This window comes from Nyctibius grandis, chromosome 6 (assembly GCF_013368605.1).
Source record: "Nyctibius grandis isolate bNycGra1 chromosome 6, bNycGra1.pri, whole genome shotgun sequence".
Lineage (NCBI taxonomy): Eukaryota > Metazoa > Chordata > Aves > Nyctibiiformes > Nyctibiidae > Nyctibius > Nyctibius grandis.
Window position 1 is genome coordinate 69,603,819 of NC_090663.1, and position 18,302 is coordinate 69,622,120.

Consider the following 18,302-nt stretch of genomic DNA (forward strand, 5'->3'; position numbering starts at 1 on the left):
TAGAATTATTCATTATCTTAACATTGTATTTCTTTTATCAGGCTTCCCCTGAAAGATCAACACGAACACAGCAGAAGGAGTTTCAGACTTATGTTTTGGATGGAGTGATGGACCACTTACTTGCAGCTGATGTTTTATTGGGTAATATAGCAAAGTTTAATTATCAATCTGTCGATTTGAGTAAAAGGTTTTGATTATTTAACTTTTTCTTTATTAGTGTCCTCTCTTGTTACAACTTGATTGTCTTTATCTTTTGTTTCCTGCCCTTTCCTTTCCTTTGATGTGTAAATGGTGTTGCTGTCTGTGCATGTTCCCTCACTATCTTGGTTGTGCCAAAACTGTAAAATAGGTTATTAAAAAAAAATTTATGGGATGAATCTTGTGGATATATGAGCCAGACAAATTCCAATCACATCAAAAAGAACTGAAACTGGATCTTGCATCGTCTCTCTTGTCCTTCTTGCCTTGGAGGGTCTGGAGCTTTTGTCAAGTTATCATGGGGGGGACTTTGGTTTTTAAAAGTTAGCTTTATTTCCATTTCCTCTTAGTGTAGTTTTGTGATGAATGCAGCACCCCAGAAAAAGCCTCTGGAATAGCACTCCATTGATCTGGTTAATAAATGGAATGGAAGAGAAGGAGAGCTTGTAACTTGGGTGTCAGTATGGTGGGCTGTCCCACCAGAGCATGGGTTTAGATGATCGTGAAGTGGCCTGTAGGAATATCGTTGCTCAGGTGCCCAACTGGATTTCATGGTGGCCTGCTGGACTTCCCAGGAGCTCTCAGTCTGCTCTATCTCTATCCTATGGGGCAGCATGCGTTTCTCTTCAAATGTGCTTGGAAGGCTCCATCTTTCTTGCCACAGCAATGATTTGTCTTTTTCTGGGTGCAGTGTATTAATAAAACAAATCCAGAATTATGTTAAGCGTTGGGTCGGGTTCTTAGAAGAGCTGTCTGACCTTACAGGCACTTCTGTGCAGCCCAGGAGCAGGACTTTGGTTTCCCCAGGTGTTTCTTCTTCAAGGTTTTGCCAGCTTCCTCCAGGTGTGATGCTATTACTTGCTTTATGTGCAGATGCGGCAACAAGTGAATAAATGTAGGTGAACTTGCAGGAAAGTCACCACCACTGATTTTGTTTGGTTTTTTTTTTTTTTTATGGAAGCACTTGCAGTTTCCAAGCTTCTCTTAGTATAGCTGGACTGACATTTGTGTACATGCAGACACATGCAGCTTATGCCCACTGACTCTCAGTTTTACTGAATGAAGCACAGTGAGGGAGAAGTGATGCCAGCTGATATCACTTGTTATCTCAAGGTGTTTTAAAAGGTTCTTTTCTTCTTGAAAAAGCAAAAGTATAATACAAAAAAGCTGCAAGTGGTTCTGCACAGATGCAGCTCCAGTTGAAAAGGGGAACTGTACATAAATATGATGCCTCAGGATCACAGGAGTACCATTTCTTCTGGACTTTTCTATCCCCAGCCCCCTCTGTTTTGGCCTTTGTCACTGCTGATTTCAAACGTTTGCTTACCACGAAAGTTCACTGTAGGGAAACCTTGAGGTCTTATCTTTTTCTTTGACTGAATCTTTTTCTCTTTTACGGAAGTCCAGAAAGCAGAGAATAATGTGAATGTATTTATGCAGACGTGGGTTTTTGATAAATGATGAAAACTTTGGGGTTTTTTGTTACTCAGGTGAAGATGCATCTCTGCCTATAACAAGTGGAGGAAGCTACCAAGTGCTGGTGAACAATGTGTTTTATTTTACACAGCGTGTGGTAGATAAGCTTTGGCAGGGCATGTTCAACAAAGAATCCAAACTTCTTGTGGACTTCATAATCCAGCTCATTGCACAGGTAACAAAGTTCTTCTGTTAGCCCGCTTGCGAAAACATTTTCACAGGTTACGTTAAAATCCATGGAGTGATGTCACTAAGCAACCTATTAGTGACACGTGTCAGGTCAGCATAGAAGTACGCTTTTCTTCTCCAGGCTTTCTCTCTTTTTACTGAGCTTCCCTAGCACGTCTTGTCAGTGTGGAGTGCTTTAATATGGGGCAGTTGAGTAAAAACTGCTTTCAGATTACATTATTTTTTAGAAATCCTCCAAAATAAACAACAAAATTTACCTCACATGAATTTTGGGAAGCTTCCTAATTTTACCTTGACATTCTTGGGAAGCTTCCTCATGCACTTTTATTGGAGATTGGTAGCAGACTTTTGCTGTTAGAAATCAGCAGTGTCTTTATAGATGTTAGATTTGTAAGTGTATCATCATGTATTAATGTCATTTTGGTCCTTGAAATTCATGGAATTGACACTTTTAGTAAAATACCGATTTTGAAAAATGAGCATGGGGCAATTCAGGGGAAGATTATCTGCCAGTAAATTGATTTTCTGCTACTATCTCATCATGGTTTTTTTACTTCACATCAGTCAAAAAGAAGATCTCAGGGACTATCGCTGGATGCTATTTATCACTGCCTGAACAGGACCATCTTGTATCAGTTCTCAAGGGCGCACAAAACTGTTCCTCAGCAAGTGGCTCTCCTTGATTCCCTAAGGGTCCTTACTGTGAACAGAAACTTAATTTTGGGACCTGGAAATCACGATCAAGAGTTCATCAGTTGCCTAGCTCACTGCTTGATTAATCTGCATATGGGAAGGTAAATATCTCAGACAGAAGTTCATTCCAGAACCAGGGCTGTGAAGTATTAAAATCACCTGTTCTCTCTCAGCAATGGCACTCACCTTGGAAATAAGTCAGCAAAGTCTGGATAACTGTTTATAACTTTCCAGCCAGTGAAATGCAAGCAAGCTTAAGTGATTCATTTTGAAACAAAATCAGGTTTGAAAAGCCCAGGCGTAGAGAACATTCTTACCTCCTTTTACGGAGGTATTTTAAAATACTGATACAAGTGCATATCTAACCATTTTGTTGTTATGCTTTGATAATTTGAGTTTTCAAGGTAGAAAGAAACACTGGTGCTAAGTAATTAATAGTCAAAGAGGTCTGTCACTAGATTTATTGTCTATTGAATCATTTAATATAAATTCCGTATCTTAGTACTTGGAAGCATAGCATTGAATAAGTCCAGTCAGGCATTAAATCAGATGCCCATGATAAATGCTGTAGACACTCACTTTTCTGCATTGCTGCAAATGCCTACCTGGCATTTTCATTTTTTCTTTCCAAAAAGATGTACAACTTGTGTTTTGTCCAAAGACACTTGGGAAGCATCGTCAGCAGAAACCCTAACTTTCTCCATTTGTGGCCTTGGCTGTTTTGTGTTTCTTCAAATATTACCACCTTCCTCCAGCAACATCAGTGTCCATGGCATGTCATTTTTCATAAACCTTCGGTTCAGCTTATGACCGCAGATTATCAGAACTCAAGTGGACAGAAGTGAAGATACGTTGCTGTAGTAGCACGTATTAATCTTTGTGATAGTGTCACAGGGAATCAAATGCTTTAGCGTCTATTTTTTTTTCTGGTTGTTGTTAATTCATTGTGTATTTGTAGCAACGTTGATGGGTTTGGATTGGAAGCAGAAGCCAGAATGACAACTTGGCACATTATGATCCCCTCTGATATAGAACCAGATGGAGTCTACAATCAAGATGTCAGTGAAGGTAATCTGAGAGTGATAAAGCCACAAATGTCTGCTAATGCCACTTCTGTATTGTCATCACTAATCTTTTACCTCAGTTACTCTTAGGGCTGGGGATGTGTATGGGGGGCGGTGTATAAAAATATATAAAAAATAGATGAAAAAACACTTAGAAATATCAAGACAGACATATCCAGGGTAAGTTACTGTTGTGTTAAAACAGCAAGAGCTCTTCAGTGTTTTCTGGACACACACCAGAATTAGAAATACTGCTTTATATGCACTGAGTTGAATGCAATAGAAATGGGACATTTTAAGTGTGCGCTATGGTTTTCTATTAGCTGGATCTTACGTGAGCATAGGTAAGAAATAATTGGTATAAGCTATAAAATTATTATTCAGTGGCATCCTCAGGATCTTTCACTCAAAGGAAATTTATGAACTAGCTGTGGAAGAAAGGATTCAGTGATTATATTTTTTTCCTTACATGTATATATTTAACATTTATGCGATGTGTACTTTTACACACAACCATATATAAAAATAACAAAGCATAATGTATGTATGGAATTATATATGTGCATATAGACATATATTTCTATAAGATTTTTTTGAATCTCATTTTGTTAATAGATGGATGTGGGAGAAGAGTCACAACTAATTAGAGCTGGTGTTCCAGGTACACAGAGGAAAAATTGCCAAAATTAACTGTTAGATACTTTCTGATAGCATATGAACAGCAAAAAAAGACAGTCTGGGCAAAGGCATTTCACAAGTCATGCAAGAGGGCAAGAAACTAGAGTATAATTGCAGAAGTTATTCAGTTCACTAGTGTAAAAATACCAATTCTATAAGCACTGTAGAGAGCTTGCTGTTCGTGATCTTGTACCTATGCAGGTCGGCAGCTTCTTTTAAAAGCCATAAACAGAGTGTGGACAGAGCTGATCCATAGTAAAAAACAGGTTTTAGAAGAAGTTTTCAAAGTGACGCTACCTGTCAATGATCGTGGCCAAGTGGATATAGCTGTTGCAAGACCTTTTATTGAGGAAGCAAGTTTAAAGTGTTGGCAAAATCATTTGGGTAAGTGTAACTGAAGATATTTCTGTCCTGAATGGTAGATTTCCCTGAAGTGAACCAGATGCAGTGGATGTTTTAATATGGGCTTAGCTTTTGTGTAGTGGTAAGTACTCTTAAAATGCTGCTATTTAACATCTCTCATTCAGAAACTGTACTGTGTATAGGGTGTACTTCACCCCACTGCACACAGGGCCTTTTTTCAACACTGTTGGTGGTCTCAACAAGGCCCTGCGTCTGTGAGTCAGTGTGCACCAAAGAGTGTATTGTGGATTACAGTGATGGAGTCGTTTAGCTCCTTCCCACGAACACTTGGATCGGGGTGACCTGTGTTACCATTCTCAGGACTGGATGTGCCAGGCAGGGAGGGGGACCCTTCTTGAGCATGTTTGGGTGCAGCCTGCAAACTCTCAGTCTGGTAATAGGGTTGGAAATGTGTGACTGAGCAGTCCTTTTCTAGCAGCAGCGATACTATGACTTCTTCGCTGGGAAATCTGTTCAGCATAGGAAGCAGCTTTGCAGGAAAAGAACCTGGGGATCCTGGTGGACAAGAAGTTAAGCACAAGTTAGCTCTGCACCTGTGTAATAAAGTCAGCTGTTGCTGGGCTGAATTAGCAAGAGTTTAGACAGAAGATAATAAAATTCCATAGACGTGCCTCCTTTGATGATTACACAGCTCCAAAGTAGCTGAGGTTAACTTGGATGTACAGAAAGCATTTTTGGAAACTTGGAATACTTGTTTTTGCAGTCTCTCTATTTCTAGATGTGCTTTGTCCCTGACTGATGTTTGCTCAAGTTTCCAGTATCTCACTGATAGTACATTTGCAGAAATGTTTTGAGTAGAGTGAAGGATCTTTGGAGAAATTATTGCTGTAAGAAAGCAGTAGTGGTTTTAAAAGAAGAAAAAGAAAGCTAAGAGGTGGAGTGAGTTAAACAGTGAGGAACATGAGCATGTACTTTCTAAATCAAAGGTAACTGATATACAGTATGATCCCTTAGCTGAAGAGAATGTTGAACTGTTGAGAGAATTGAACTAAGCTGTATTTTTTTTTCTTCAGTTTTAAAGTAAACACACCAGTCTTGTGGATTGACTATCAACTAGGATGGCTGTATGTGCACAAAAAGGTGCAGTAGGCCCATTTAGCTTATCTGCTTAATACAGCATACTTTTGCTGCCAGATTGGTTAGCGGGATCATGTTGTAGCTCCTTTTTGTGTAGAGATATGGTGCTCAGCTGCATTTTTTTTGCTAGTATCTACTGTTTATAACATAAATGACACAAATTCTGTTATCTTTGTAACTGTTTTGAGGAAAAAAAGTAGTTCTCCAGACACTGTCTCCCTTCTTTGGAATGCCCACTTGTTTTATAAGGGATGTACATCGGCAAAATTAAAGTTGACGGGGTAGAGGGAGGCTAGGTGATGATTTTGTTTATACGTAGCTGGTTTTCACCTCTTCAGATGAGGAAATAGTTCATGGACCTAGATTTTGATAATTGGTGAAAGGAGTAACAAATCTCTTTGTCATAATTCATTTCAAAATGCAAGCAATTCCCAGATTTCACTCTTAAATAACAACAAAAAACCCCAAACAAACAAAAAACACACACACACACAAAAAAACCCTCAGTCCTCAAAACACCCACCTTTTTAAAGCAGCAGCAAAGGTTATTCTATTTTAAAAAACAACTATAATGGGGGGAGGGAGAAAAAAAACACCTAAAAAGTGCTCCCAACACTTTCTTTTTGTTTTTCAGCTCATGAGAAGAAATGCATCAGTAGAGGGGAGGCTTTGGTTCCAACCACACAGTCCAAACTTTCACGAGTTAGCAGTGGGTTTGGCCTCTCTAAACTAACTGGTTCCAGGAGAAACCGCAAGGAGAGTGGGCTCAATAAACACAACCTCTCTACACAGGTAATTTCTGTCAATTAAGAACATGCAATGTAAAATCCAGCAGTGTATGTTCAGGGTTTGTGCTAAATATCCCAATGTAAGGAATCCTACAGAGTGTGAAGTGATATCTGGCGCTTGGTTTTCCTCTTTTTGAATATCCAGACTGGGCATCTTGCTTCTGTGTGTCCTTATCTAGTGGGTGTATCTGCATATCTGTAACATTAAGCCAAGAGTTAAAACTCTTCGTTGTTCTGGTTTCACTTATATGCTTTGTTGCTTTGCTAGTCTGGGTCTCAAATTCAGTTTGCAATACCTCTTTGAAATGGCAGCTGTGAGAGAAATGCTTGTCCTTTTTTCCATCCTGCCCCCAAGATTATGTGGTTTAGGAAAATCCTTATATGAATGTGGATGTATTATGACTAAACAAATGCTACTTTGCACTGTTTTTATTGTACTACAGAGAAGAGTTCAGCAAAACAAAATGTGATGGTAGAACTGCACATTTGCTTTACAAACCTGCTTGCTTAAAACAAAACAAAACAACACATAACAAAAAAAAAAGAGTTAGACCAGAGTAGCACAGCACTGGTGCTCTCAGTAGGACAGTAGCTGTTGGGGCATTGCAAAGAGTTAGTATAAAGTATTTGAGGCATTGAAAACAAAGGAAAGTTTTGGAGGGTTGAGTTCTTACTGTATTTAGCGCTTGAAACATCTGTGAGATGTTGGGTAAAGAGGGGCAGGTGTATTTCTGCCACAATGAAAGGTACAACTCCTGTTGACTTAATCAGGAGTTATTTGTGTCCTGTGAAAAAAATATGTTGCCAGTGCTCTTACTGATCTGAAAATTATTCAGTAGCTTTCATAAAATAGAGAGTTCTCAGTGCTCTGTCCTTTTCGTGGTGAGCACACGTACACATTAAAATGAAAGGAAGAAACTCAAACTGAGCTGACAGGAACCGTTGCTGGCTGTATCAGTAGAGGGAGCAATAAGTGAAAACAGGTATATTGCAATACAGAGTGAGGAGTACTGGGTGTCTTGGGGATTTCCAACAAGCTAGGCAACATTCACAAACTATTACTTAAAAGGAAATAGGGAAAAGCAGTGATATTTGTCAGTGCCAATCTTTGGCTGTTTGGAAATGTTCTGTCATGTGTTTGGAATATTATCCAAATGTTTGCCAGTTTCTTTTAAAGGATATTCCTATGCATGAATTTACTCCCTTTTTTTAAAAAAAAAACAAAACAAAGAAGAATTCACCAAATAAAACAAAACCTTAAATATTGTTGCATGCAGTAGTTTGAAATTCATCATCTGAGTCTTTTTTTTAAGAAACCATCTTTTGTGAGCAAGTTTAGCAAGGTGATGTATTCATAGGCTTTTCATTCAAACCAAACCTGCTTTTATAAAATGTCATTCTGTCCTCTTACCTTTGTATTAGGAAATTTCCCAGTGGATGTTTACTCACATCGCAGTGGTTCGGGACCTGGTTGATATGCAGTATAAGGAATATCAGGAGGTATGGTTCAGAGGATTAATTAACCGACATTGATATTTTGACCTGTTAGGTTATACCGATCCCATTTCTCAGTAAGGGGCTTGTAAAATATTAGGTTGTCATTGGTGAAATGCTTGAATTATTAGATACAGTTGTTATTTTAAAGGTTTTTTTAAATGCAATCAAATAAACTCATTTTGATCTGGTTGTAGATGAAAACTCTTGTAGCAATATTACATAAGTTAAATCTTCATTTTTTTCAAGAAGCTTAAGTAGTTTTTCCTTAGAAGTGTAAAAAAGAAAAAAAAGAAAGATTGGAAATATGCTAGAATATGCTGTCTTTCTAAAACATGATGCAAAAACTTAAGAGGAGATGCAGAGAAGCATTGTGTACAAACACTACTTTTATAGTAACACGAAGAAAATTTTATGGTACCTTTCCCAAATCATGCAGCGATAGAAAGTGGCTGCTCTGCGCCTTCCAGAATGAAATTGTTGCACCCTGCGGTTTCTTCCAAACATCCCCAGAGACCTTTTGTTTAAATTAGTTGCTAAGCTGTGTGATACAAATCTTAGGAAATCAGCTTCTGAGAGAAACAAGTCATTGAAAGCAATTAGTTTAAAAAAGAAAAACAAAAAACAACACAACAAACCTCCAAACTTTGCTTCCTTTAACTTCTCTCTCCAGTGTAAATACAAGCAGGGAAAGCGTCCAAAACAATTTCTGTTTTCATTCTTAAAATCCTTTTTCACTCTTAAAATCCTTTTTCAAAATTAGCGCATTAGTTTTACATTTCTTTCATATTTGCTGTTTTAGAAATATATTAAATACCTACAAGCCAAAGCAGAGCTTTTACCTTCTTTTTTTTCCTTTTTTGTTGAGAAGATTACAATCTGAACCCTGCTTTTATGGTAACTAACACCAGAAATCTCATTAAGGCGTACAAGAAAATGCTGCTAGAATTATGAATTATTACATATTTTTCTATAATGTAGTGGAAATGTCTCTGCTCACATCAGAGACAGGCTTAAAAGCATCACTCCTGATGCATATACAAATGTCTTTGTATTCAGCGTCAGCAGAATGCATTAAAATACGTGACAGAAGAGTGGTCTCAAATTGAATACGAGTTACTGCGAGAGAGAGGTTTGTGGGGTCCCCCCATTGGCTCCCACCTTGACAAGTGGATGTTGGAGATGACTGAGGGTCCCTGCAGAATGAGGAAGAAGATGGTGCGAAATGACATGTTTTATATTCAGTATCCCTACATGCCTGAAGCTGAGCAAGAAACAAACTTGCTGGTAAGTATTCAAGATTTTGTGATGAGTAATTTTATGCCCTGTTGTAAAATCTGTGTTTTTTAATAAGTTTTTCTTAAGAAACATGTTTTACTCTGTTGGTATTACCTGGTGTTCTGTCTATATGTCCTAAATGGTTGGTAAGGTCCAGTTGTTCCTCATAAGATATTTAGGGCAGAGACTGAATCACTCTGCTCAAAACTAAGTGAACTCGAAGACTAGCAATTGCAACATAAGATGAGGGGTGCTTGCATCAGGTAAGTGATCCTGCCAGTGAACAGCAGAGGCATCTTCACAAGCCTCTAGAGGCTGAGAAGTACCATAAGTACGGGAGGTTTCAGTCTGAGTTCTTGGCCTTATACTAGATAATGCAGTAAACAGTGATCTTAAAAAAAAAAAAAAAAAGAAAAAAAAAACCCCAAACAGGCTACAGGTCTTGGTTTGGGTGCATTTGTGAAAAATGTACTTTCATCCGTCCATGAAGGTGAACGTGGGCTGTGTAGCAGAAATGCACGTGGCCTTTGAAAGCTTGGCAGTTAGCTCCTGTTAATTTTGGAACACTGATTTTAAGAAATGGAACAGTCTTTATTGGGTCTTTTTAGGCATGTGTGTATGTATGCAGGATTTTTTTCCTCAAATTAAGCATAAGTGTCGAAGTACTTAAAACAAGCAAACAAAAAATAGCATTCAACCATTTTTAAACCATTAGGTATATTTGTCTGCTTGCAGTCTGACACACAGTAGCTGTAGTGACAGTCTAATTCACACAAAGTGGAGAACATGCCATCATACGTTCTTCTCAAAAGTCGTCTTTCTCTAATGCTTATATAATTGATGCCCTGTTTTCAGTCTGACTTCTCAAGTAGACTTCCTGAGACATCTGATGATACCATTCCTCAAAAGGTAAAGAAACAAATACACTGACTGAAAGAACATAAAATAAATACAACTTTTTTTTCCTCCTGCATGTCAGGCAATCTTAACAAGGCTTCTACGTTTGGCTTTCAACTTGCTCTTTCCGTAAATATTTCCAGGCTTAAAGATTTTTTCAGTAATCACATTAGAAGATGTTACTGTGCTCTCCTCAGCCTTCACCTAATAAAACTTCCAGTAGATCTTAGCTTCTTTGCTGCACACTAACAGGCTGTGTTGGGCTGTGCTGTCACTGTTCTCACTGTGTGAAGTGTTGTGGCTTTGGGATCTGAACTAATGGTCAGTGGAACATGTTTAGTAATGGGCAACACAATCACCTGGAAGCACTTACTGGGAAAGTGTGTGTTCCTTTCTAAGAGAGGATCTGGTGAGCAGTTTTTTCTCCTTTTTGGCCATAATGGGTTGTAACAGGCCTACTTTTGTTAGAGCTCAGATTAATTTTGTCTTAGCTGACTCTTCTCCTCATTTTTACTATTAATGAAATATACACGTTTGTTCAAAAAATATGAATCCTGCCTTGAAAATAACAGACTCGTTTGGAAGTGGCTGCTCTGTGAGCAGTTCAGTATTATGCTTCTTCTCTGTTAATTACATTCGCAGTCTTGCCCATCACTAAGTACAAAGTGTAATGTGTGTTTGCTCATTTTGAATTACATTCAACAATAAACTAATACATATAAATGAAAGTAATTCTATTATACAGAATATAAAATATAAATTGTTACTGTTTTCCTTTCTTCATATTAGCAGTGTTAGTTGGGGTTTCTCTTTGTAGGCTATACATAGTTTCCACAGAGATTTTAGGCATCATTTAAGTGGCATTTTTGTGGTGATAAGGAGTGAAGACTTAGTTGAACATAAGTGAGCAAATTGGATCACAGTGCCTTAAATTTTTTATTTTGGGGGCAGCCAATTTGACCTGAAATAATAAATCTCCATGTTACTGATCTTAATCTCTTCGTCATCCTGAGTATCCACTTGTAAAAAAGCTAGTTTGATTTTATGGGTCATTTAGTTTCCCACTATACTATCATATAGATGAACCAAAAAAAAAATCATATTTTATGTACTTCCAGTTATTACTGCAAAAGTGGACAAGGGAAAATCTTGACTGAAATGGCAGTGATATTTTACATTCTACATAATGTAAAGCATTGAACTGGATTTATAATAATAACATTTTGTAATTATCCTAACCTGATTTTGAAATTAATGGGAAATAATGCTGCAAAACAAACAAACAAAAAATTGTGATGGAGAACTGAACACATTCAGAAAGCTTTCTAGAGTTTGTGGGTGGGGTTAAACAGTAGTCAGAGAATAAAATTTTCAGCTGCAGTATAAAATCAATGTGTTTTCATCCATCCATGTGCATCAGTGTGCTTTAATTTCAGAAAGGCTCTTGGCTCTTTAATACCTCTTTTTTCTTTACCTATATCTCCTGTGATCATTCTGATATATTTATTTTCCTAATTTAGTTTTTACTTCTATTTCGAATGTTACCTCCATAATCAAGTGAGGAACATAAGAATTAGCCTGTTGTGGGGGGTGGGATGAACAAAGGAAGAAAACAAAAAAAAAACCAACAAAAAAACCCCACAAAATACCCTCAACAAGACCAACCCCAAATAAAACAAAACCCAAACCAAAAAAACACCATACCACCACCATAATGAAACGTATCATAATCCGTTGTCATCACCCAAAGGTATAAATGGTGCTCAAAGAATTTCTTTGGTTAAATGGATACTCTTGTGCTGGTCTCCTGCCCCTAGACAGTCAGAATCTTTACTAAAAAAGAAACAACTGAATTAATTAAGAATTTCTGAGCCTTAAAGCCCAGTCCCTGGATGCTTTTAGTTTGTATCAGCTTCCACATATCGTATCTTTCTTTGAGGCAATTATTTATTGCCTAGCAGAGAAGTCAGCTGGCCAACGAATAAGCTGCATATGTTGTAGGGAGTTATGAAAGATGATAAAATGACCATCTGATCTATCAGTCTTAAACACAAGTATCCCAGCCTTTTGTGACAGTAAATACTGGCCCCACTTCTCATTTCCCATGTTGCAGGTTTATCTGCAGGTGTTTCTGCAACCCCGTTATTACCTGAGTGGCTGAATAGTGCCCTTGCAAATTAGCTGACAGATTAGATCTACTGAAGGGTCTCTGTTTCTGTATGTGTTGGTGTATGACTGAGCACGCACAGAACACTTGATAGGCATGCACTGTGCTGCACACAGTATTTCTGAAACACATTGACTGAAGTGAGTGAGGAGTTGACTGACCGAGCAATTTCTTAAATTATTTTAAGAAACCTGCTCGTTACCGAAGAGCTATAAGTTATGACAGTAAGGAGTACTACATGCGCCTGGCTTCTGGAAACCCTGCAGTCTTTCAGGATGCTATAGAAGAGAATACAGTGGGTGAAACAACTCAGCAGGAGCCAGAACACGGGGAGGACACTATTGCAAGAGTCAAAGGTTAGATCATTTTTTCTGTCTTGAACTGTTTTCTTGAATTTATCTGCCTTTGTCTTCTCATGCATTTGCATTAAGATAAGCATAAGGATCCTGTAGGACTCTTTCTGTCTTAGCATTGGATCAGTAATTTCAAACTTCAATAGGTTTTGCAAAGTGAATTTTTATGTGTCAGGTTTTTCTTTATCTATCACTGTTCTTCTTTTCCAGGCCTGGTGAAGCCTCCCCTGAAACGATCTCGCTCTGCTCCTGACGGAGGAGATGATGAGAACCAGGACCAATCGCAGGATCAAATTGTTGAGGGCAGTTCGATTGATGAAGAGGAGAAGACTGACAATACAACCCTACTTCGACTTCTCGAAGAAGGAGAGAAGGTGCTGTGTACTTCAAACACACTAAGCACTTACTGTATTGGAATTTCTGCATTACATGTCGCAAGCATGAATAAATGTCCTAAATACCTTCCCTGATCTACAGCTGAATTTGCTTAATATTTCATCAGCTTCTTCCTTGAAACTAAATGTGTGCTCTGGTTCAAAAAGGTCCTGAGCTGAAAACCCTGTACTGGAAACATTCTTTTTTCTTTCCTTCTGCCTGCTAGGGAGAAAAGAGCCTGTCCTGAAATGAAAGCTGTAAGCTCTCCCATGCTTGGATTATTATCCTGTCAGCTTAATGAGTCTTGACAGAAAATATATGTTGAAAATATATATACTGAACTTGGCACACTGCCTATAATTAATTGTTCCACTCATTAGAATTAAACCCCTTGATAACTAGTATTTTATCCCCAAGAACAGTGTTGAACGACCATGCTGTGTATTTGGTATTTCAGACTTTGTCCATCTGAAATATACCAGTAAATACATTTGTGACCATAGTCGAGTGGGCTACAGGTTCTAAAGTATGCTCAAGAAGCATGGTGCGAGTGGATAAGTTGTAAATATATAAATCTATATTATACAGAGGAGGCTTTATTTAACTCCCTTCCCAATTGCTAATCGCAGGTGTTAGGTATGTCTCTGATTAAGGGGAAGAATAGCAGAATTTTTGCTGTATCTACAAATGATAAAACAGTGTCTAGGGCTTGTTATAACAAGGCAACGATCTGAGCCTGAGATCATTAACCTGCTTTTGCTAAGTGTCTGCTTTTCGTTACAGATTCAGCATATGTACCGCTGTGCTCGGGTTCAGGGCCTTGACACCAGCGAAGGGCTGCTGCTTTTTGGGAAAGAACACTTCTATGTCATTGATGGATTTACCATGACAGCCACCAGAGAAATACGAGATATTGAGACACTGCCTCCAAAGTGAGTAGATTAATAGTTTTCCTCAATCTTTAATAGCTGAGCAGGAAGTATTTAATGAGATTTTTGAGGAGTCAACTCCAAAATAATGTCAGATTCAGAAAGACCTCAGGAGCAGTTTCCTCTGTGCTCACAAATTGCTCAATGTAGTATGATAGATTGTGAAAATCAGCTGTTTCTATAACTGGACTCCCATATGAATTAAGAGAATAATTCTTTTTAATCACTGCTCTCTTGCCTGTTTATTCTCATTTATAGGATGCATGAGCCAATCATACCTAGGGGAGCAAGGCAAGGTCCAAGTCAACTCAAAAGAACATGCAGCATTTTTGCGTATGAAGATATCAAGGAAGTACATAAAAGGAGATACCTTTTGCAGGTAACTCGGACACCATCTTTGCATTGAGTAGCCAACTTTGGAAATTTTTGATGATGTTGTAATTTTTAAAAAGTAAAGTAAATACATAACCGATCAGTATTTGGAAAGTGAAGTTACTCACTGTGTTGAAATTAAAGTGATTAAGGTGGGCATCCTTGTTTGAACATTTGGCTTACAATGGTTTAGTTTATTGGGTGTATTAGTGAATTTTAGTGTTCCGAAATAAAACATCTGGCTGCACTAAGCAAAGTCTGCTTCACTATAATTTGGTGTCAGATGTAGTACAGTATGACTAAACTGCTCTGTGCCTGACCTTCAGAGGTGATGAGCAAATGTGTTAGTGTTGACATGGATTTGTCCTCTTTGTTTTCAGCCAATTGCAATTGAAGTTTTCTCAGGAGATGGACGGAACTATCTTCTAGCTTTCCAAAAAGGGGTTAGAAACAAAGTTTATCAAAGGTATTGTAAAATAAATTAGAATATTTAATCTGAATATTTGCAAACATTTGAGCCTACAGTGACCTAACAACCAGAAGCAGATTGCAAGAGTGATGAGTGTTAGGCAGTGGATAACCTGATAGCAACTTAGTGCTGCACAAAAGATCCACTAGGAAGCGCTATGCCTGCACACAAAACTTGTGGGGTGCGTTTGATGACAAAAGGGTCATTCCAATTTTGTTGATGTTACATAGCTGCTCAAAACAGTCTGTAACTGTACTAAATGCACTCGGTTTCTAAGGAGAAGACATACCGAGGACAGAAACACTAATAGTCATCTCCTTTTAACTGTTGATGCAGGTTTTTGGCTGTTGTTCCATCTCTAACTGACAGTTCGGAGTCAGTGTCCGGGCAGAGACCAAACACCAGCGTAGAGCAAGGGTAGGTGATTCTGTTCCTCACAAGCTCTATAGCTCATCAGCTTCAAATAAATGATGCTTGCATTAAGGTCAGGATTCACTGGAGAATACTTGCAACCTCAATTTAAAATTAGGCATTACCAAAATAAATAACTGGAGCACAACATCACTGGTTATTTCAAATGTACTAATATCATTGGCAGCATTGGTATATCTTCTTACTAATTAATATATGCTATCCGGATTAACGTTATCAGTATACAGATATATTCTGAAAGGAATTGGACTGCCAAAGCCATTAGATTTGTCCAAGTTGTTAAAGATATTTTCCTCATCTGCAGCCTGTTAGGTACATTTGTATTTGCACTGAATTGCATAATTAACGTGAATAATTTTAACAGTCTGTGTTTAGAAATAAAAAAAGGCACTGCTGAAACAAAAGGACAAAGCCCCATTTTTCTAATTGTTACAATTTACAAGTTTTAATCTTAAAACTTTGTATTGTCTTGTGAAACCCAGATCTTACTGCTAAGTCAGAAAATGCGCTTCCTTCTTCCCAATAGGTCTGGCTTGCTTAGCACTTTAGTGGGAGAAAAATCTGTTACTCAAAGATGGGAAGTAAGTATGAAAATTTTGGGGGTTTTTTGTATTAAATTCCACATTTTGTAATGATACATAATTAATCAGTGCACATAAGTTGCATCCTCTTATTCAAACAGATGGAATATACTACTATAGAATGTGTATCTCAGCATTTTAGTATTTCATGATATCATCATCAAATAGGAAATGGTTCTACTGTTGAAAATGCAAGGGGAGGGGTTGTAGTAAAAGTAGAGTGAGCATTGTGATATTGAAGTAAGTTTCATATGTTTGGGGAGAGCTGAACGCTTTTAGAGTCTGGCAGAGTAGATGTTTTATTGTTACAAAGTGAACACTTTACAGTGCTGTTATCTGTCTTCCTTAAGAGAGGAGAAATCAGTAACTTCCAGTACCTGATGCACTTAAACACTCTGGCGGGCAGATCCTATAATGATCTCATGCAGTACCCTGTCTTTCCCTGGATCCTCGCAGACTATGATTCAGAGGTAAATAAAATATCTTGTCAGCCTTGTCAGTAATCTTTTATATGTTGGAGATTTTGCAAATATTACAGCTGGCTCATACTGCCTTGGTAAAAATGAGGCTTATCTTTATCACCAGTTGTTTGATGTAATCTATTTTGTAATGTTCATCCCACTTATCAGTAGGTAGGATATTAGAGATTCTTGACTGTCCCACGCGGGCAGGTCTTTGCCTGCACTGATTTTTACAGATGGTATTGGACTGTGCACAGGTGAGGACCGGGATACATAGCTTGTCCTAAGGCAGTTGCCTCTCTGTGTTGCAGCAGTTCCTGTAAGTCTTTGCATTAGCTTTCTGGTGAATGTCCTGAAGGACGTTATGGCCACAGAGAAAGCATGCTTGTCCAGAAGACTGTGGTAGGGGCTACTATGAAATCTGGCCCCACAGTGAAGAATTTGCTTTTGAAAAAGATGAAACATCCTATTAATGATTTTGTGGGCAGCCATTGCTACCAGCCCAGACCATAACATAAAATATTGTTAGGGTGCATGTCAAGTATTCAAGAACAGAATTATGGGGAATTGGGGAGCAGGGCCAAAATTATCTGAGGCCCAGATGTGACTTAAAATAAAAAACACCAACTCTCTTAGATCACACTGAAGGATTGTTTTAAGCATATCCAACATTGCACCTGCTGTGTGTGTAGAAAACAAAAGATGACAGCCTAGGAGGTATGTGGTATTAAATATGGTAATCAGCAGTGTTGAAAGGGTTTGTTTGGGTTTTTTTATAAAATTGCTATCTGTTTGATTTTTAAAGGAACTGGATCTTACAAATCCCAAGACATTCAGAAACCTAGCCAAGCCCATGGGAGCTCAAACAGAAGACAGGTTAGCCCAGTACAAGAAGCGATACAAAGACTGGGAAGATCCCAATGGTAAGTAATGATACATCCTGCAAGAAGAGCAGAGGGACATGTGCCTGTCACATGATGGGAGGGAGTTATGGATTTTTATTATGGGTCAAGAGGTCTGGATGTGGATATGCAGAACTCTACTGTGGTTTTTAGTGACTCTCCAACAAATACTAACTTGGAGCAAAGGGGCATTGGTTTTCTTGCTGTTGTTTGTTTTAAATCCAAATGACAGCTTTTGTTTGTATGTAGAAATAAAGACAAAACAGTTGCAAATTCAGAACAGTCTAACATTGTCTAAAGGCTAGAATGGGCAGGCACATGAAGCACACAACCAGCTGTCTCTACTTACACAGTTTGAGTGCTGGTGCAAGCAAATAAGTTGTACAAAGGAATGGGAATACTTCTGCATTAGCGATACTCCAGCTTTTTAATTTCTTATCTTAATGCGCGTTTTTTTGCTAAGGAAATAGCATTTTCTTAGCTTAATTGCATCTCATTCTGATTTTTTTTAAGTTACTTGTTCTTGATTTTAGAGCTTCCTTGTATATTGAAAATAAAACTTGTGTGTTTGACAAAGAAGCTGTTATACATTTCTTCTTGTGTGCTTTTATTGAGGACACAAGCCTGTTTAACTACTGCGGTACTGTTCTGTATCAAACAACAGCAGGTGGCAAAAATGTTAGTTTCTAGAAATGAATCAGTGTGTTCTAAGTGTATTTATGCAGACTTTTTGCCAGGAAATTAAGAAAGTAAAAGCTGTACAAAATCTGTAGCCAACAATTCTGAGACGTTTCTGCCCAAGCCTTTAATTCCACAGTAACCAATAAGACTAAAAATAAAAAAAAATAAAATGTTTCTTCAGTAGAAATCACCATAGCTGTGCCGCAACTTTTCAGTTAGTTAAAATAAAAAATGACTAACCATTCAGTATTGCTCTGCAGAAGCCCATTAAATTAGGGCTACTGGACTGCAGCCAAAACTCAAGTAGTGGCTGTGACAAAACTTG

General features: G+C 38.0%; 1 protein-coding gene across 3 annotated transcripts in view; it reads left to right on the forward strand.

Moving 5' to 3' along the window:
* The window catches only part of WDFY3 (WD repeat and FYVE domain containing 3), a 195,392-nt gene that overhangs the window by 156,421 nt on the left and 20,669 nt on the right, over positions 1–18,302 (forward strand). For all 3 annotated transcript variants that reach the window (XR_011048337.1, XM_068402547.1, XM_068402548.1), the window contains exons 35-52: positions 42–141; positions 1,689–1,849; positions 2,428–2,657; positions 3,515–3,624; positions 4,500–4,682; positions 6,433–6,590; positions 8,009–8,086; positions 9,140–9,367; positions 10,214–10,267; positions 12,610–12,778; positions 12,986–13,149; positions 13,934–14,082; positions 14,338–14,458; positions 14,832–14,917; positions 15,257–15,337; positions 15,879–15,933; positions 16,284–16,403; positions 17,200–17,317. Coding sequence is in view for 2 of the 3 variants with exons in the window: in XM_068402547.1 (XP_068258648.1) it covers positions 42–141; positions 1,689–1,849; positions 2,428–2,657; positions 3,515–3,624; positions 4,500–4,682; positions 6,433–6,590; positions 8,009–8,086; positions 9,140–9,367; positions 10,214–10,267; positions 12,610–12,778; positions 12,986–13,149; positions 13,934–14,082; positions 14,338–14,458; positions 14,832–14,917; positions 15,257–15,337; positions 15,879–15,933; positions 16,284–16,403; positions 17,200–17,317 (2,365 nt within the window). In the remaining variant the exon portion in view is untranslated. The remainder of the gene's footprint in view (positions 1–41; positions 142–1,688; positions 1,850–2,427; positions 2,658–3,514; positions 3,625–4,499; positions 4,683–6,432; positions 6,591–8,008; positions 8,087–9,139; positions 9,368–10,213; positions 10,268–12,609; positions 12,779–12,985; positions 13,150–13,933; positions 14,083–14,337; positions 14,459–14,831; positions 14,918–15,256; positions 15,338–15,878; positions 15,934–16,283; positions 16,404–17,199; positions 17,318–18,302) is intronic.